The sequence below is a fragment of the Lonchura striata genome, chromosome 8 (assembly GCF_050655825.1).
Source record: "Lonchura striata isolate lonStrDom1 chromosome 8, ASM5065582v1, whole genome shotgun sequence".
Taxonomy (NCBI): domain Eukaryota; kingdom Metazoa; phylum Chordata; class Aves; order Passeriformes; family Estrildidae; genus Lonchura; species Lonchura striata.
In genome coordinates, this window is record NC_140710.1 from 2,211,524 (window position 1) to 2,229,206 (window position 17,683).

Consider the following 17,683-nt stretch of genomic DNA (forward strand, 5'->3'; position numbering starts at 1 on the left):
GGAAGAGCTGTAAAGCATGTAAACAGGCTTCCCAGGACAGTGGTGGAGTCACCATGCCTGGGAAAAAAAAAAACAAAACACATGGAAGTGGTATTTGGGGACGTGGTTTAGTGGTGAACATGATGCTAATTGGACTTGGTAATCTTAAAGTCCATTTCCAACCTGAATATTCCATGATTCTATGAAAATACAGCTGTTCTGATACTCCCACAGATCCAACTATTTAGGAAAGCTGTGGATGGGGTTAAAAGGCCAGAGAGCCCAGCCCTGTAGGACAGACAGCAGGGTCCAAGTCTCTCAGGGGTGTCCGAGGGCTCCTCAGCTCCCCAGCACCATTCCTCCAAGCTCCATCCCAAGGCAGGTTTCTGCCCTGCCATCCCAACACCCTCCCTGGGAAGCAGAGCTCCAGCCAGCTCATGGATTCCTGCTCTCTCTGCACAATCTGGGTTTAATAAAGCCCCACTAATAGCCTGGGACCGGAGAGCCGCAGTTAATTACCCAAGGTAACGTTTCTGAACCGCAGCCATTTGTGTAATTCCTGATAATGCTCCCTCAGCCATCTCCAGCTAACCCTGGGATGGGCTGGCTGACAAACAGCTCGGTGAACAGCAGGTTTTAAAGTCCTGAGGAATACAGGAGAGGCAAATCAAGATCAAGCAGTGAGGGTGGAGGGCAGGTTTCCAAAGGCTGGAGCAGGATTTTGAAGTATCAATAGAAATCGTTAAGTCAGTGAAAAAGTGTGGCTGCAGCTTCTCTGGAAGTACCAACACAAGTGGCCTCAGGAGCTGCTGACTCCTCTAGTTGTTCTCCACCTTCCTCCAGGAGCTACTGCAGAAACACTGAAACAAATTCATCTCCTAAATTCACCCTAGATTAGTCCTCAAATCCGTACATTTAGCATCAGAATGATACGCCAGATCAAGCAGCTCACCTGAGATGAGATTTAAACAGGGCAGGTTTGAAGGCATTGGGAGCTCTGGAGGCTGTTTCTCACAGATAAAGCAGATTTGGAATTGAAAATAAACTCCCCAAAAACCTTATATTGCTGCTGAGGCACACAAAATGATGAGCATCCCTCCCCTGCCATGCACCAAACTCCTCCATTGCTGCCCTTGCCTGGTGTGGAGGGGCTGCAGAGAAACCCAGTTGTATTTTTATTGTGTCTCTCACCTTCCACAGCCCATCAAAGGAGAAATTCTTCCCTGTGAGGAGGGTGAGGACCTGACATGGTTTTCCAAAAGAAGCCATGGCTGCTCCTGATCCCTGGAAGTGTCCAAGCCCTGGGTTAGTGGAAGGTGTCCCCCGGCAGGGGTGGAATGGGATAAACTTTAAGGTCCTTTCCAATCCAAACCATTTCACCACAATTCATCTGACCCTCTCCTGCCATCCAGGAGCCCTCCGGATGGAGCTGACTCCCTCTGACCTACAGAACAATTTCTTAGGAAAAAGGATGGGGTTTGTGTACTGGGAATGATCCAGTCTGGTGGCACTGGCCTTTGGAAAGTCTGAGTTTAATCCTGGCTCGGAGCAGCCTTGGGTGAATCAGCTCAGTTGTGATTTTTAGAAGAGCCAAAGGGAAGTAGACACCCAAAGCCAATCAAAGCTCACATGGGATTTGTGCAACTAAGGCCTTTTAAAAACAGCCTTAAACCTTTTGGCTCGATGTCTCCAGCCATAAAGTGAGGATAATAATCCCCCTTACATCATGGGGAGGCTGCTATGTACATTAATGAGATAATGCTCATAAAGCACTTTGAAGGTGAAAAGTGCTATGCTGGGATAAGCACTGTTATTATATTTTAAGTTAAATCTCAGGGTTTCAAGCACAGAACAAAAGCCTGTCCATATTTTAGAGTAGCTCCCTATAAAAACATTTGGGAAATGTTTTAATTTACAGAAGTACGGGAGAATAGCCTGAAAGAGTTCTAAATAAAATTTAGCCCACCTATAATTTAATAATAGTCAAACTGATTTTTTTTTAATTTGTAAAAACAATTTACTGCTGGGCCTAGACCCTGAATGCCAAGTTTCAGCCCACAGAGAGTTTTTTTTTTTAATGGCTGAGTTATAAACCCTTGAAAAATGCTGACAGCCCCTCTACTAGAGCAGCACTAGCGGGTGCCCTATAATGAACTTTTAAATGACTTGAGATAATATCTGGAAAGCCAAGCCTGAAATATATTTCTGGGTTTGAGCCATTGCCAAGGCAAACACAACACATCATAAGTCATCCTCATGATTCTGAGCGCATAAATTGGAGACACTGCATATAAAACCCAAATATTAGGTATCCTCCGTGGCCAAACTTTGTGCTGGTTTGATGTTACAGAACGGCAACAGCTGTGCAAGGATGAAATGTAGAGCATTGTGTGTCTCCAAAGAAGAAAAGTGTCTGTATTTCCACAGCTCTGCCCTGATATTGTTCAATAGGAGCCTGCCCAGTCCTAATAAATCCTCCACTATTCTACTACTTTTAAGTGGAACCCAGGTGGCTTTCAAAATAAAAGCTCGTCCTGGCTGGCCAAAGAATGTTAATCTGCTCTGTGACCACATGGTTACTCTATCTTAAATTACCAAAATGCAGCTTAGAGCAGTAACACCCTCTTGGCTTGCAGGAGGATTTTGCTGGCCACAGCGAGACCTTTCCCCCCCAGCACCGTGTGTGCTGCGTGTGTCTGATTTCACAAGGTGTTTAAAGCACGATGGGGATGCAGGATTAGACCCTGGAAGGGTCATTTTATGAGAAGAGCTGTTGTTTCATTTATCCTTCTCTTTCTGCCCTTCTGATCTTTCGGAATATTCAAAGAAAAGCTAAAATTAAAGTTTCTGCTCAAGCCTAAACCAGCTTTAATCCAGGTGCACAAGAAAGGCTGGTGAGCCAAGTTCCTTCCATTACAGATGGGGAACAACAGAGTTCTCTGCAAACATCTCCAGACCTTTCCTCAAGCAGCTGTGGGGACACCTTTTCCAGCTGCTGGCCTGGAGAAGTTGTTGAATTCTGGACTTGAAGATCCAAACCTGCACTGCAGCACAGGGAGCAGAACCTGCCCTGGCTGGAGTAAGGGACAGCAACATTCCAGTGCTTATTGCATTTATGGAATGCTGGAATGGTTTGGGCTGGGAGGGACCTCAACCCTCAGCTCATTCCAAACTCTGCCATGGGCAGGGACCCTTCCACTGGACCAGGCTGATCGAGCCCCATCCAACCTGGATGTGTTTAAAAAGCCTGGATGTGGCACTGGGTGCCAGGGGTCAGTTGAGGTGTTGGGGCTGGGCTGGACTTGCTGGTCTTTAAGGTCTCCTCCAACCTGGTGATTCTGTGAATTCTGTGAACCTGGCCTCGAATTACGTTTGTGAACTGAGAGGTTTGGCAGCTCCCTGCTTCTTTGTCACTGCACACGCTGGAAAAATGCCCAGCAGTGTCTCAGGGAAAGCTGCATTTTCATTCATTCAGAGCCTTGGATCATCCAGGAGTCCAGCGTGCTCCTGGATGTGCTCCATACCCACCAATCTCAGCACTGCCACCAAACCCACACCACTGGGAATCTTCCCTATGGAATAATTGTCTCTGGAGAAGGTCAGCCACACAGAGTCCACCCAGACTGAAGATGCTGGAGGGGTTTGCTGGCTGCTCCATGAAAAGGAAGGAAGCAGCAGGATTCCTGATGGAAGCGTGGCCACACACATCCCTTGGAAAAAGAATTCACCATGGATTGCTGGATCTGCCCGTAACTCACAGAGGGAGACAATTCCCTGTGGGTCTGATCACCAGACCTTGTTATTAAAAAGGGTAAAAGGAAAACTCCCACTTGGAATTTCACTATTTTAAATGAATAAACAAGAGGAATGACAGTGGGAGGGAAGAGATGCTGTACTCAAGTCATGATCTGGCAACTCTTGAAAAATATCAGGATTAAAAAAATCCAGGTAATCCCGTGGAAATATCCAATGTCTGCAATCCTGGGACGAAGGAAACCTGCTGCCTCAGCTTGCCCAGCTTTATTTCCAGTGGGTTTCCTCAGAGATGTGCAAGAGTCAGTTTGGGATGTACATGGAAGTTCTGTCCTGGACTTTCCCTTTCCAGACTCCATCCAGAGGGTTCAGGATAACCAGGACCCCTTCCCTCACCCAGGCAGGGCACAGCTCCAGGCCTGATGGCTTTGCAGATCTCCACTTGGGACTGTCATTGGGATTCTCAGAATTAATTCTGACATTCTGATAATTGGCAGCTTGGAGACACCACTGGGCTTGTGGAGGGAAACCAGACTTCCAAAACATTTTCTGGAACCCGAATCCCACTGCTTTTGGGTGGGAACTGGGCAACTCCCTGCCCTGCATGAACTCTTGGATGCTTTTGAGAGTTGCTTCTGCCCCTCCTTTCATCAGACAGCTCTGAGGTTTAAGGACAGATGTCTCAGAGGTCACTTTGAGGGGAAATGAAGCTTTTCTTTACTCAGGAACCAGTTTTATAGCCCAAGTAGGAAACCTCTAAACTTTATCACCAAAAAAATAAGTGATTTGGAATAGGTAAACAAATGTCCACATCCAGCTATAAAGCCAACTACTGAAAACCATCAAGGGATTTTGTTGTCACTTTAGAAGCTGCTCTGCAGTAAAGAGCCACAAAGAAAAACTCCAGCATTAAAGGGAGGGTGTATGGAAAGGTATGTGCCTCAAGATTAATGCTGTGGAGTCAAAGAAAAGCTGTTATTTCTGACATTCTGACATAGCATCACTTTAGGATCTGGTTCTTATTAGCCCTTTCTGTGCCTTTTAAAGGTCTATTTTTTTTTTTTTCAACCAAAAATGTCAGGAAATTTGGAACAGAAACGTACAATAAAACACGTCCCTTGACCCTCTGATCTATCAATCTTTCAAATAAACAAAGATAGCTGGATGAGCCAGGAAAAGGTTATTATATATAGTTACCTTATGTATAATGGTCAATACTCACTGCACACACTCAGATTATATAAAAAATCTGATGTAAGTGAAGCTTTTTGTGGAAGATTTTGCCGTGAAAGCCCAAAGTTACCCAGGGTGGTTTCATTTTCAGGCTGTGTTCTGTGACCTTCGAATTTCACACCCTGTATTATTTATAAATGAGACATTCAAGAAACACAAATTCTCAAATAAAAACGTGCACTCCGTCAGTGGAAAAGCAAACAAAAGGAGCTAATGTACTGTGGCTAAAAAAATTTTCAAACAAAGTAGCAGTAATTTACTGCCCTGCTACTAACGGGACCCCACAAATCGAATCAGAACCCTGAGCCCCATCAGGGGAGCTTGATTTACCCCATATCCCCCAGATAATAAAGGAAAATAGAAAGGTAAATTGTGCATGAATGTGAAAGCTGTAATTCTTCCCCTTTCAGCACACGGATCAAATTCGCATCCGGTGATTTCAAAGGAGAATCTGGAATCTCTAAAGGACTGGGGCCAAAGGCAGGAGGCCTTGACCCACCTGGTTTTCCCCACGTGCCAAGGTGGCAGCTCCAGCCTGGATTTGCCAGTGAGGGAGAGCCAAAGGCTCCCTGAGCTGGCTGCACCCCGATGTCCTGCAGACCTTCCTGTCTGAATTTCCCTCCTGCTGCTGTCCAGCCCTTCCAGGGAATGTTCTGCCCACACCAGGATCTCCAGGAAGTTCAGGACATGCAGTCCCAAATGCTGCACCTCTCCCACCCCTTCTTCAGACCCTCCACACTCATTTTGGGCTGTGCACCCCCAGATCACTGATATAAGTGATCCTTGATACGCCTTTGAATGTTAAGGATAAATCCCAGCTGGATCTTCCTCTGTCAGATCCTGACTCCTGCTGCCAAGCTCTCCAGGGAATGTTTGTTCCAGGCACTGGGAAATGCTGTGCTCCACAGAGGCTGTGGGGAGCTCAAAGCCTGGGCTTGGGATCGTGGATGTCTGGAAATGGAAATGGTTCCCAAGCTCCAAGGCTTGCCAGAGCTGATAGGCCATGAAAGGAAAAGGAAAATAGGCACAAACCAACAGCAATGTTTTTTTTTTTGGAAGCCGAAGGATCAAGGGAAGAGATCTTGGGAGGAAGAACCAACAAAAAGAAATGAGCTGCAGCCCTGCCCCAGTGCCCTCAGCACAGCCAGGACACATCCCTGTGCCTCTGGAGGAGGCTGCAGGTGGGAATGGGGGCACTGGGAGGACCCATTCCAGGGCAGCTGCAGCATTCCCTTACCAGCCCTGCAGAATGAACAGCCACTGAAGCTGAGTCCTACTCACAGTTAAAATAATATTCCAGAGCTGACCCTTTCCTGCCAAGGACTCCAATATAATCTTTTCCTAAGGAAGAAGAGATCCCAAACAATTCCTCCAGTGGAGCAGACGTAAAGAGGTTCTCATTCTAATTCAGGCCTATTTCTTTGGAAATAAACTGACATGGGATGGGAGGAAGAAGGAAAAGCTTCTCCTTCCACGATCTGTTCTGTGGGACAGGAGCAGCTGCATGGAGGGCTCTTCACCTTGCTAAAGAACAGAGAGAAGATGGGAAACTGGGAGCTTTCCCAGACAAAGAGCTGGAGCAGGAGCTGGTGCTCAGAGGGGACAGAAGGGCAGGCAATGCACAGGGAAGGAGAAATCCAAGGAGAAACCCCTGTGCCACATCCTGGGGCTGTGCAGGAGCACACATGGATGAGGCTTTTCCCAACCTCCTGGAGTGATCAACCACAGTCCCATGGGAGATCTCCCACCTGGAGCTGCTCCGGGCTCTCCCCACCAAAGGGAATCTCAAAAAACTTGGGAATGAAAGGCTCCACATGCTGCCACCAACCCCCTGGAATGGGGCTCTTCCTACCACCACAGCTCCCTTTTTCCCCCCAACTTCACTTATTTCTCTTTATAGAATTAAATATTTATAGGATCATATTTTCATTTCTCTTTCTCCCTCGTGGCTTTCCCTCTGCACACCATGGTTTACAAGTAGAGAAAGAGAGAGAAATGGTTATAGCTAAATCTCCCCCTTTTAAAAGTGATTATTTTTTATTTTTTATGCCCAGTTTGTTTGTTTTTTTAAGGTTTTGGTGAGAAACCACCTCCTCCCTCCCATCAATCGTTGCTTTCAACAGCTCTTCACGGGTGGCTGCGTCTCTTTTAAATTCATTTCCTGCTAAAAAGAATAAACAGGCAACTGTTTAATGCTGTCGATTTAGCTTATTTAATAGAAATTGAAACCTGAATAGGGCTCAGTTGTAAGATAATAACTGCAGAACTCACCCGGCGAGGGAAAGCACCAAATTAAGTCATTATTTCAAAATGCAAAATATTATTATCAAGCTGTTCCTCCTTCCCCAACATGAGGAACACACTGGAGGAGGAGATGCTCGTTTCCAAAAGGCAGCAGGTAGAGTCAGAGCCACTTAGAGCAGGCAGGGATTTAATTGGGAAATCTGCTTGGAATCCACTTTCATGTGGTGAACTTAACAGGCTTTAAAATTACTTTTACTGCGACGCCGGCACCTCCTGGAAGACAAGTGAGTTTGGCTCCTTGTCTTGGGTTGGAAATGCAAGATGTGGCTGGGAATGTGTATCCTATTCCCATCTTTGAGCTGGGGCAGTTATCTCCTGTTATTTGGGCAGTTTTCTTTATCTCGGCCACAGCCAATCCTCCTTCCAGGAGATCTCTGCTGTTCATGGGCCATTAATTATTAATTATCTTCTGTTCATGGCCAGTGAGTGTCCCTGCATGGCTGAGAAAATTCCAGCATCCATGGGGAGATGCTCTGCCCAGGGGAGGAGCCGAGCATTCCTACCTGGATACAATCTGAGCAATTGGAATACCACAGCAGCTTTCTTCCCCCTGCATTCCCAGAGGAGCAGCTTCCTTCCCCCTGCATTCCCAGAGGAGCAGCTTTCTTCCCCCTGCATTCCCAGAGGAGCAGCTTTCTTCCCCTGCATTCCCAGAGGAGCCCAGGCCCATCTCCCCCAGCCCTGGAGCTCCAAGGAAAACTCCCCCCTTGTGCAGATCCTGCTCCAGCAGAAGCACAGCTGGCACTGCAGGAGGGCTGAGCCCCCCTGGGATGGGGCTGAGCCACCTCCCTGACCCACAGGGGACAGGGCTGCTCTGACTCTGGCAGTGCTGTTTTGTATTGCTGCATTTTTTTTTTTTAAATTATTTTCTTCCCTAATAAAGAACTGTTATTCCTACTTCCATATCTTTGCCTAAGAGCACCTCAATTTCAAAATTATAATAATCTGGAGGGAGGGGGTTTGCATTCTCCATTTCAGGGGAAGCTCCTGCCTTCCTCAGCAGACACCTGGCTGTTCAAACCAAGACACTCCTTGAGATGCAAAACAAACGGGACCCGAACCTCATTTTCTCCTTGGAGGTTTCCCCTGTTCTGCCCAGGGTTTGGCTCGATCCAAGCTGGAGTTTCAGGGCTTGGAGGGAAGCAGCAGCTCCCACATGAAAGCCCAGGTGAGACAAGCCAAAACCTGCGTGCCTCTGCTGGCAGGAGCCCCGGGAGAAGCCGCCCCTCTGACGAAGCTTTTCGTGCACAAAAAATAAATAAATTTTGTTTTAATCCCCTATGTAAATCTGAGTTGAGGTGTGGCTCTAAACGCTAATGAGCCGCAGCAAAGGGCCCGGTAATCCCCTAGGAATGCGGGACTCAGCCCCAGCCGCTCATTGCCGCATTCCAAGGTGGATTAGAAACCGGGAATTTCGCTTTACCTGCTCCTGACAATATCTCCAGCTCAGCAACAGGTGCCACGGAGGTAACGTGGGGAGATGCTTCAGTCAAGAGTGCTTGGATTCTCCCAAATCAAAGTTTTGCCTTCTCTGGCATTTCCAAACTCCTGAGTTTTATTTCTACGCCACTTGATTATTTCCTATTTCCTGAAAAACCAAAGAAAGCTGCCAAACAGGGAAGAAACGTGGCAAGAGAGGAGGTTGAGATGGGATGTCAGGATGAAATCCTTCCCTGCGAGGGTGCCCAGAGCAGCCGTGGCTGCCCCTGGATCCCTGGCAGTGCCCAAGGCCAGGCTGGATGGGGTTGGGGACAGTGGGAGGGGTCCCTGGGTGGGCTTTAAGGTCCCTCCCAGCCCAAAGCATTCTGTGATTCCACTCTCCTGCCTGGGGGAAGCATCACCTCCACTTCTCCCCAGCTCTGGGATGTTCCCTGAGCACAGCCCACACCTGGGATAAGAACTCCATTCTGTCAACACCTTCCCAGTTTGCTGGGATTTGGGAATTCTCTGCTGAATGACCACAAGCTTTTCTCCCTTTCCCACCAGCAAGCACCAGCCCTTTGACTTTCATCTTCTCCACTGTGTCCTGGATCACCACAAAATCCTGCTCCTTCCCTGCTGGGATGGCAGATGTGAAAGGATCAACCCAAAGTACACAGAATTACATATTCTCCTCATCCTTAAGCACAGAAAACATATTTATGCATAAACATCAAACATTACGAACACATGTTCAAAAAACAGTAACAAAACAAAGACAAAAACAGTTGGGGAAACCATCTGGGATAGAATTCTGCTGTGGGAAATTTCCATCTCAGCAGTAAATGGTTGGAAAATGAAAAGTGGTAGACAAATTGCACAGTGAGGGTGGCTAAAAGCATCCTCAAAGATGCACAGGTTTGACTCAGGAGCTTGCACGGCCTTGCAATGAGGAAATCTCATAAATTTGCCTTAAATTAGCAGCGTTTAATTTACAAAATGAAGGAGAATGATAAATCTCTCATTTTTTAACAATATATACCCCTTGGAGAACACCAAATTACACCTAATTACCACCTGCAAATGTATTTTGTATTATTAAAGCCTTAAAATTTTGTAATAAAACATATCAGAGCAAATGGAGTGCCTGATGTTTATGAATTTTGAGATCAAATCCCAAGATCCACCAGAAAAAAATGTGTGACAGAACACCTTGAAATATTTTTGCCCTGTGGAACATTTTCTTGATACAAGAAATGAACACAGCAATCTCCAGAAATCCCAGAACCACACGGAATTAAATGTCAGAGGATCCTGAGGCATATGAGGTTTATCTTGAATACTCCCTGACCCTCTTTGTTTGCTGATTTGGTCAAGTCAAGAAGAGATTATAAAATCTGATTTCAGGTGGTGTTGGGGATTTTTTCTGCCTGCTTACCTTTATCTAATTCACTTGAGATGTTCCATGACGACGTGGGCATGAAATCAGCAACAACTGAGGAATTCACTCCTGGAAGGGGAAAAGAGAAGAACCACAAGATGCTGTTAATATATGGATTCTATATCATCAGGAATCAAGATGCTGTCACAGGAATAAAATGATTTGATGCTCTGTGCTGGCAGGCTGAGCCATCTGGGCAGCAGAAGCAGCCAAGGGGGAAAGGGCAGTGGGCCAGGGCTGGCTTGGTTTGGCAGTGCTGCTCACTGTGAGGCCTCGTGTTAAAAAAGCAGATGATGCCTTGTGAGGGCTGGGCAGAGTCCCAGAATAAAGCAGGGATTTCTCCAAAGCATCTCCTCCATGGATCCACCTTGGGCAGCACCAGAGCCCAGCCAGGGCTGCACCCAAATGACCCAAAATGGTCCCAAAATGCACGAGCGCTCCCGGGGCTCTCCTGGGATCAGTTCTGCTCCATTGGCACCTTGGAGTTCATTGTCCCATTCCAGCTCCAGCCCATCAGTCCCACCCTGCTTGTTTTTCTCTCTCCAGCCCACGCTGTTTGTGCTCCTGGGCTGAGGTTTGGATCATTTGTCCTTGGTGCCCAGCTGGAGCAGGAATTGTTTTGTCTCCCTGCTCTGTGCACAGAGCTCAGCATCCCCTGGTGTGAAATTCAGAGTTACACACTGAAGCAGCTCAGAATGTGAAAATATAAAAGCCAAAACCTGAGGCATCACAGCCAATCTTTGGGATGGACTTGACCCACCCTAAAATCTCCCCATGGGTTTTAGAGAGGCAGAAGGACTCTGCAGTGGTAGAGCTGAGGGAAACGTGGTGCTGAGAAGATATTAATATTCTATTTCTATTAATATTTACAAGCTATTTCAATCCTGCAAACCCATGTGCACGAGAAGGGATGTGGTTTATACACTGAAGTTAACAGGGCTGGAAGGACTGATCTGAAGCCCAGCAGCACCTGCTCCTTGCTGGGAGAATTCCTTACTCTTCAGGAAAAGCTGAATGGAGAGTCAAGTCTGTATTTATATTTTAAACAGCAAATCTCAGGGAGGGTGGTGTTAAGCCAGCACGTCCTGCCTCAGCTGTAGGTCATAGCAGAACATTCCCTGTATCCAAACTTCATCCAGGATTTACTGTCTCCCTCTAACAGCAGATCCACCTGCAGCCTCTGAGGCTGCTCAGGCATCAGGGAAGGCTTTTGGAGTCATCCCCAGGGAGAAATAGATTTATATGAGCTTTAGTGAGTGATGGTGGGAGCTGGGAAGAAGGGGTGTCACACACATTCCATGGCATGGGAAAGCAGAGCACCTCCCAATTCCCTGTGTCCAGCCAGCCCTGAGCAGCCTGACCTGGAGCAGGAGGAGAGGGATGCTGCACGGCACTGAGGGTGGCAGAGGGAAGGTGAAATCAAACCAAGCAGTGCTCAGGGTGCCAGTCCTGGCAACATTCACTGAAAATGAGCATCCCACAGCCCAGTCCTGCACCCTGGGGGGACCCCCAGTGCTGGGTGATCTCAGAGGTGCACAGGGAAGGCAGAGCTGGCATGCTGTGACTTAGGGAACAGGAATGCTCTGAAGTGCATTCATTTTGCTTTGTCACCATCCTTTAGCTTATTCCCACGTTTCACTCATAAAACATGGCATGCAAGGATATGCAAAGATGTTCTGCCTTTACTTGATGTCTTGGCAACTCTTCTATTTCATTCAAAAAGCACAAGGGACTGTAAACACCACGTTGTACAAACCCACGGAGCCGTTTGGTTCGGACACAGCCAGTGCCCTCTTTATAAATAAAACCTGGCTTAAAAGCCCACCTGGCAGCACAGCTTCTGCCAAATATTCCCAGTGTAAACATGGGATTTGAAAGCATTCAACTCCCCCTGGCCTGTGCAGATCCCCAGGGCAGAGCCCACTGCTGGGGACAGTCCTGGGCAGTGGCACAGCCAGAGGTGGCACCCAATGGCACCAGCTGAGATTTTGGCTCGCTGGGTCCATCCCTTCTCATTCTCTGCTTTTAATTCACAGCTGAGCTTGTCTAACCCACATAATCCTTCTCTAAGCCACATTTTTGGGACCACATGGCTTAAACTTGCAGGGTTTGAGGAAAAACAAGCAGATCCAGTGGCAGTATTGGTGTCGTGGAGGGTAGGTGACAAATAACCAGGAGCTGGTGGGTGTCAGGCTGTACCAGAGGCTGGGATGCTTGGTTCCCTGTCCCTCCTTATCCTTCCAGCTCTCCTGGCCAAAAAATGGGAGAACTCCTGTGGTAAAACCCCTCCAAGAGTGGGATCTGAGGTGGGATCACTGGGACCAAACTGGTTCATCCCTGTGTCCACAGGCACAGCTCAAACCCACAGAGAATGCTTTCCTCAGTCACACGCTGACATTTGGCACTCCACAATGGGGTTCCTGTAGCTATTTTGGCTCACCTGGAAATATTTGATGTGAAGAGCCCACATAACAACTGTATTCTGCCAGCAGGTAGCACAAATTAACCAAAATTAAACAGACAGTGCTAACAACACTGTGGCCACATGCAGCATTTGTTATTTAAAACTCCAGACAATGACCACAATGACCACACGCAGTATTTTGGTTTTTAAAACTCCAGAGTGTCCATATTGATGTTTTCTTAACCAGGCTTTGAAAACATGATCATGAATCTCACAGAGCAGACACGCCTCAGCTCATCTAAAGGAGAAACCACATTAGATGACCAAACTTTGGAATTCGTGGAAGTTCTGCAGGCTGGTGACTGATGATTTTCTGATATTCCTCAATCAAAGTTCCAAGGAAGTTCAAAGCATCACTGTGCCCACAGTAACCACTTTATTTGATTGAAGGGAACTCACAGAGCAGCTACACCGTGTAGGAACAAACCACCCAATGCAGGAGAAGAAAACATCCCAGAAAAAAATCCATGAGACATCCCTGAATTCCATTTCTACCTGTGATGACTCAGGATTGCTGGGCATGAAAGTGAGAGTGGTGCCACCTCCCCTTGGAAAAGCCCTGGGATAATTCCAGGTGAGTTCCCAGCCAGCCCTGGGAAGGGATGAGTCAGGGATTTGCTCAGAGCATTTGGGGCACTGGCACAGACTTGCCCATTGGCTGCCACCTCCTCAAAATAGGGGAAAAAAAATCTGATGCCAGATGACAGAATCACAGGATTACCAGGTTGGAAAAGCCCTCCAAGGTCATCTGTTCCAAGTCCCCACCTTGTCACCAGCCCTGACATCCTCGTTCCTTGGACACCTCCAGGGATGGGGACTCCAGCCCCTTCCAAGGCCTGACCACCCTTTCCATGAGGAAATTCCTCCTGGTGTCCAACCTGACCCTTCCCTGGCACAGCCTGAGGCCGTTTCTTCTTGTCCCTTCAATATTGCAACTGAATTTTGAATGTGGAGTTTAAAAACTCATTCTTACTTCTTAAAACTTCCCTACTGCCCAGCTTCAACTTGAACAATTAGATTTGTTTGGAAGAAGAGTCAGCCTGAGAAATGTGATCAGCACCCAGAGCCATTATCCTGTTAAGGTTTTATTTATCCATGGAATAATTTCAGATGAATGATGACTCTTCTTAACACTGGCAAGATAATTATCTGTTCCAACCTATGAAGAAACATTGGGTTTAAGTTAATGAGAAGTCACAACAGGCTGTGAAAAGCCAAGTAAAGTGTATTCAAACACACTTCCCACAGAGAAATTGGCCAAGATCTGATTTTATCACAGTATTGCACAAGTGTGGAGTGAATTTCACACGTCAGGCCTTGTACAGCCTTTGTGATTAAATAAACTTCAGTAAGCTTTACAAAAAGCTGTACCTGCATCTGTAAGATGAGCTGGAGACTGGAAGAAAGAAGATAACTGAGATGACATCAAGGCCAGAAATAATTGAAAATTTGAATGGGGAATAAATCTTTTGTACAGAACAAAAAAAAAAAAAAAAAAAAAAAAAGAGAGAACAAAATAAGTCTTGAAATGAGGATATCCTGCTTGTCAGACTCCAGAGCATGAGGAATGGATGCATGCTGGGTGGAGGAATGGACACATCCAGTGGGAGCATGGCCTGCATGGATCTTCTTTTGGGGCAGAGATGGAAATCCCACCCTTGTTAAGGTGGAAAATAAATCCTGTAAAACAAGCAAGCAAAAATTCAAAGTGTCTTCTTCATGGGCATCCTTTGTATTCCATAACCCGATGCTACACCAAATTGATACAATTATTTCTATAATCAGGAGTAATTTCTTTTTTTCTGATAGAAAAATGAATGTGATTGCAATTCAGGTCTCACTGCAGGATACCCAAACCAGCAAAAAGAACAAGGAGGTGTTTGGAGAAGTCTGAATAATAAGATAAGCTATTCAGAAATCATGTTTAACATAAGAAGAAGTTTTCCATTTGCAAGCCTCTCGCTGAATCTGAGCAGAAAGCCTTCCCCAAGTGAGCTTTGTTAGCCTGTGAAGGAATTTGCCTAAGGAAGTGATAAAAGCCCAATTTCCCGAGACATTAAAAACAAGATTGGGCAAGACAGGACTGCAGACACCAACGGGGAGTTATCCCACGCTGGCAGCAGGGTCAGGGCAGGACAACTTCACTTCACGGGGGATTTAGGCACAGCTCTTTTTGGCCAAATCACCCATGAACATTTTATAGCTGCAGATGTACCAGAAACATCAACCTCCTCCTTAAAAAAGGGAATAAAATCTCCAGCAAACAAACTCCTCAGCTCTCCCACTTGCATAGAACTTCAGGAAAACAGGAATGGCAGATAAAATTATACAGACTTAGAGAAAAGCTCATTATCCTAAGTGCTAAGTGGTATTTTTTTGCTTTTCTGCACATTCCAGACCAACACTTCATCTCTGCCTCTGTCTGGTTCCTACCTGAGTGATCCCTTCCAGGATCTTCCCACAGATCTGCCTCCTGGCTGTTTTGCCTCTCGCTCCTATCTCCCTCATCTTCCTTTTCTGCCTTTTTGCATTCTCTGTTCCCCTGATCCTTTGTGAGCTCCCCACGTTTCCATCTGATCTCCCCAGATATTCCATTTTGCATTTTCCAGCCTCTTCACAGCCCACCCCGGAGCTGCTGAAGAAAATTTACACAGGCTGTAATGGATGCAACCCATTATTTACTAATTTTCTTACCTGTTTAAAAGCTGGCACAACCCTGAAATTTCTATCCTCTATCTCAAATTTTGCTAATACCTTTAATATGTGGAAGGATTTTCAGGACATCGGTTCCTCTCTGACTGCATTCGAATTCCCCTCTTTCCAAAGGAGGTGGGAATTGTGAATACTTCAATCAGTTGAGTGTGGGCTTTTCTCCTGGCTGAGCCCTTTCCCAGCTCCCTCAGCTGCTCCTCACAGGATTTAAATGATTCCTCCAAAGTTCCAGACTGTCATCACCGTGTCCAAAATGCATTTTCTGCTGGTGAAGGACCCTCTGAAGAGCTCCAGGCAGAGATGAAGTTGTGGGGTGCTAATAACCAAGTGGTTATAATGACTTCAAATGGTTAATTTTGTTCCAGCTCTTAAAATGTAAAACTCCCGTGCACATCTCCCTGTTCCTTATCTGCAGCGTTATCATTATCGATAGCCCTGGGCAGGTTAATAATTGGCATTAGATAGGGAAATTTTCAACACCGGTGAACAATTCAGGCTCTGTGGATTTCAAATCCACGAGACATTAATTCCCAGCTTCAAAAGGGAGACGTGCAGGGGGATGATTTCATTTAGTGCAGGACTGGAAATTGTTAGGAACTTCATTTATATCCCACCTCTCCCATCTATCAGAGCACCTCCCCATTGCTACTGGCACTGTCATCAGCAGGACCTCTCTGCCTGGGAGTCTTTCTAAGCCTTGCAGCTCAGCAGGGCTGGAGATTAAGGCAAGGATTAACCCGTTTAGGATGCACCATCGGGAGGAACCCCAGTGCCCTATTTTTGGTTTCAGGGCAGGGAGCCAAAAGTGCTTCATGCACCTGAGCCCTCTGCCTTCCCTCCTCCTGCAGATCTGCTCTCTCCCATGAGGATACACCAGAGGGGAGCAGCCACTCTGGTTCCAATCAAACCCACCCCAAAAGGCTACTGGGGAGATTAAAACTCCTTCTCAAAACCATTATTCTTAAGGTTTGTTCTCGAATCTCAAAGTCATCAGAAAACGATGCGATTGCTACATCCGAGTCTCTGCAAACTCTTCAAACGCCTTCAGACGTTTTGGCAGCAGCCTGGTGCCTTCCTCAAGTCGGTATTTTTAGTAACTTGATCTTTGGCTAAGGTCATATCAGTTAAAAATTGTTTTCTTCCTCGGATGGGAGCCATCTCCTGGAAGAAGAGATTTTTAAGAGGCCCGTTTTATATGCTAATACCTTAATCCTAAATTTCTAATTACCGCCCTACAATTCCTTTTGATTGCAGCTATTAATTACAGATTATCATTAATGTTAGATGGATTTAGAAGTCACAGTGGAATCTGGGTGCACTTTACATGACTCCAAATTGGGTCGTTAACAGTTCCACTTAAGAAGAGCAAAACACTGCGCCCTGGAGCAAGCCACAGCTTTAATGACAGGGGATGAAGAAAAGAAATGGCCACTTGGCCGAGGGCCAGCATTTCACAGCTCACAGTCGAGCCTTTTTGCTTCTGAGCTGTAGAAATGTGGCCACGATGGCTCTTCCAGGCACTTGGAGCAAAGCTGGAGCATCAGATTCCCGGGATGGCACCATGGCACAGCTCAGGTGGATCCTCACTGCACCAACCCACAGAATCCCCGGGTTTTTCTAGCAATTATTATTTCTACTCTGCTCAGTCTGAAATACAAAAGTATTGAAGGAGGACGGTGTTTTCCTGCCCTTAAAAAAGATGTTTTAATGGATATGGATCCATAGTGTGATGGATCCTTGGTCGTTGTAACACTGGAAGAGGGCACAGCAGAGCTGCTAGTTAGGCAAATTGACAAAGGTTGGGAATTTGCGTAATAAATGCAAATTTCCCATCTCTGCAAACCTATCTGGATTTTTTTTTTCGATGCCCTGAGCTTTTCTGGGCATCTCAGCCTGGCAGAAAGAGAGAAGAGAAAGTGGAAATGGGAAGCACCCAAAGAAAATTGGATGGCTGCAAGAGAAGGAAGCAAAAAGCTGACAAAAGCAGAAAGAAATTACTGGATGGAGTTCGTCCAGAAGTGGATGTGACAAGAAACAGAGGAGTCACAAAAACCCATTGAATATCACGAGGGAATGGAGAAGGAGATGGATGTCCTGGGGCACCGTTAAGTGAAGATTCTTCAGTGCCAGGAAAGGTGAGGAAGAGTCTGGGGAGGGATGGAAGGAGCACTGGGAAGCAACACTGTGGCACAGCAACACCTGGGCTGTTTGAGATGAAGAATGTTCCCCTCCTAAAAGTTCTGGAGCCTGAAAAGTGCTGAGATGCCTCCAGAGCCTCCCTTGCAAAGGCTGCTGTGATCAGTGAGTTGACTCTCACAATTAAAAGGCAAATATCGTGCATATGTGTTGGGAGAAGTTTTATGGATTTATGTTGTTCC

General features: G+C 46.4%; 1 protein-coding gene across 2 annotated transcripts in view; it reads right to left on the reverse strand.

The window, feature by feature from the left end:
* The window catches only part of ROR1 (ROR family WNT receptor 1), a 158,712-nt gene that overhangs the window by 48,225 nt on the left and 92,804 nt on the right, over nt 1-17,683 (reverse strand). For both annotated transcript variants that reach the window (XM_085586130.1, XM_077785317.2), the window contains one exon: nt 10,127-10,198. In XM_085586130.1, the coding sequence (XP_085442256.1) occupies nt 10,127-10,198 (72 nt within the window). The remainder of the gene's footprint in view (nt 1-10,126; nt 10,199-17,683) is intronic.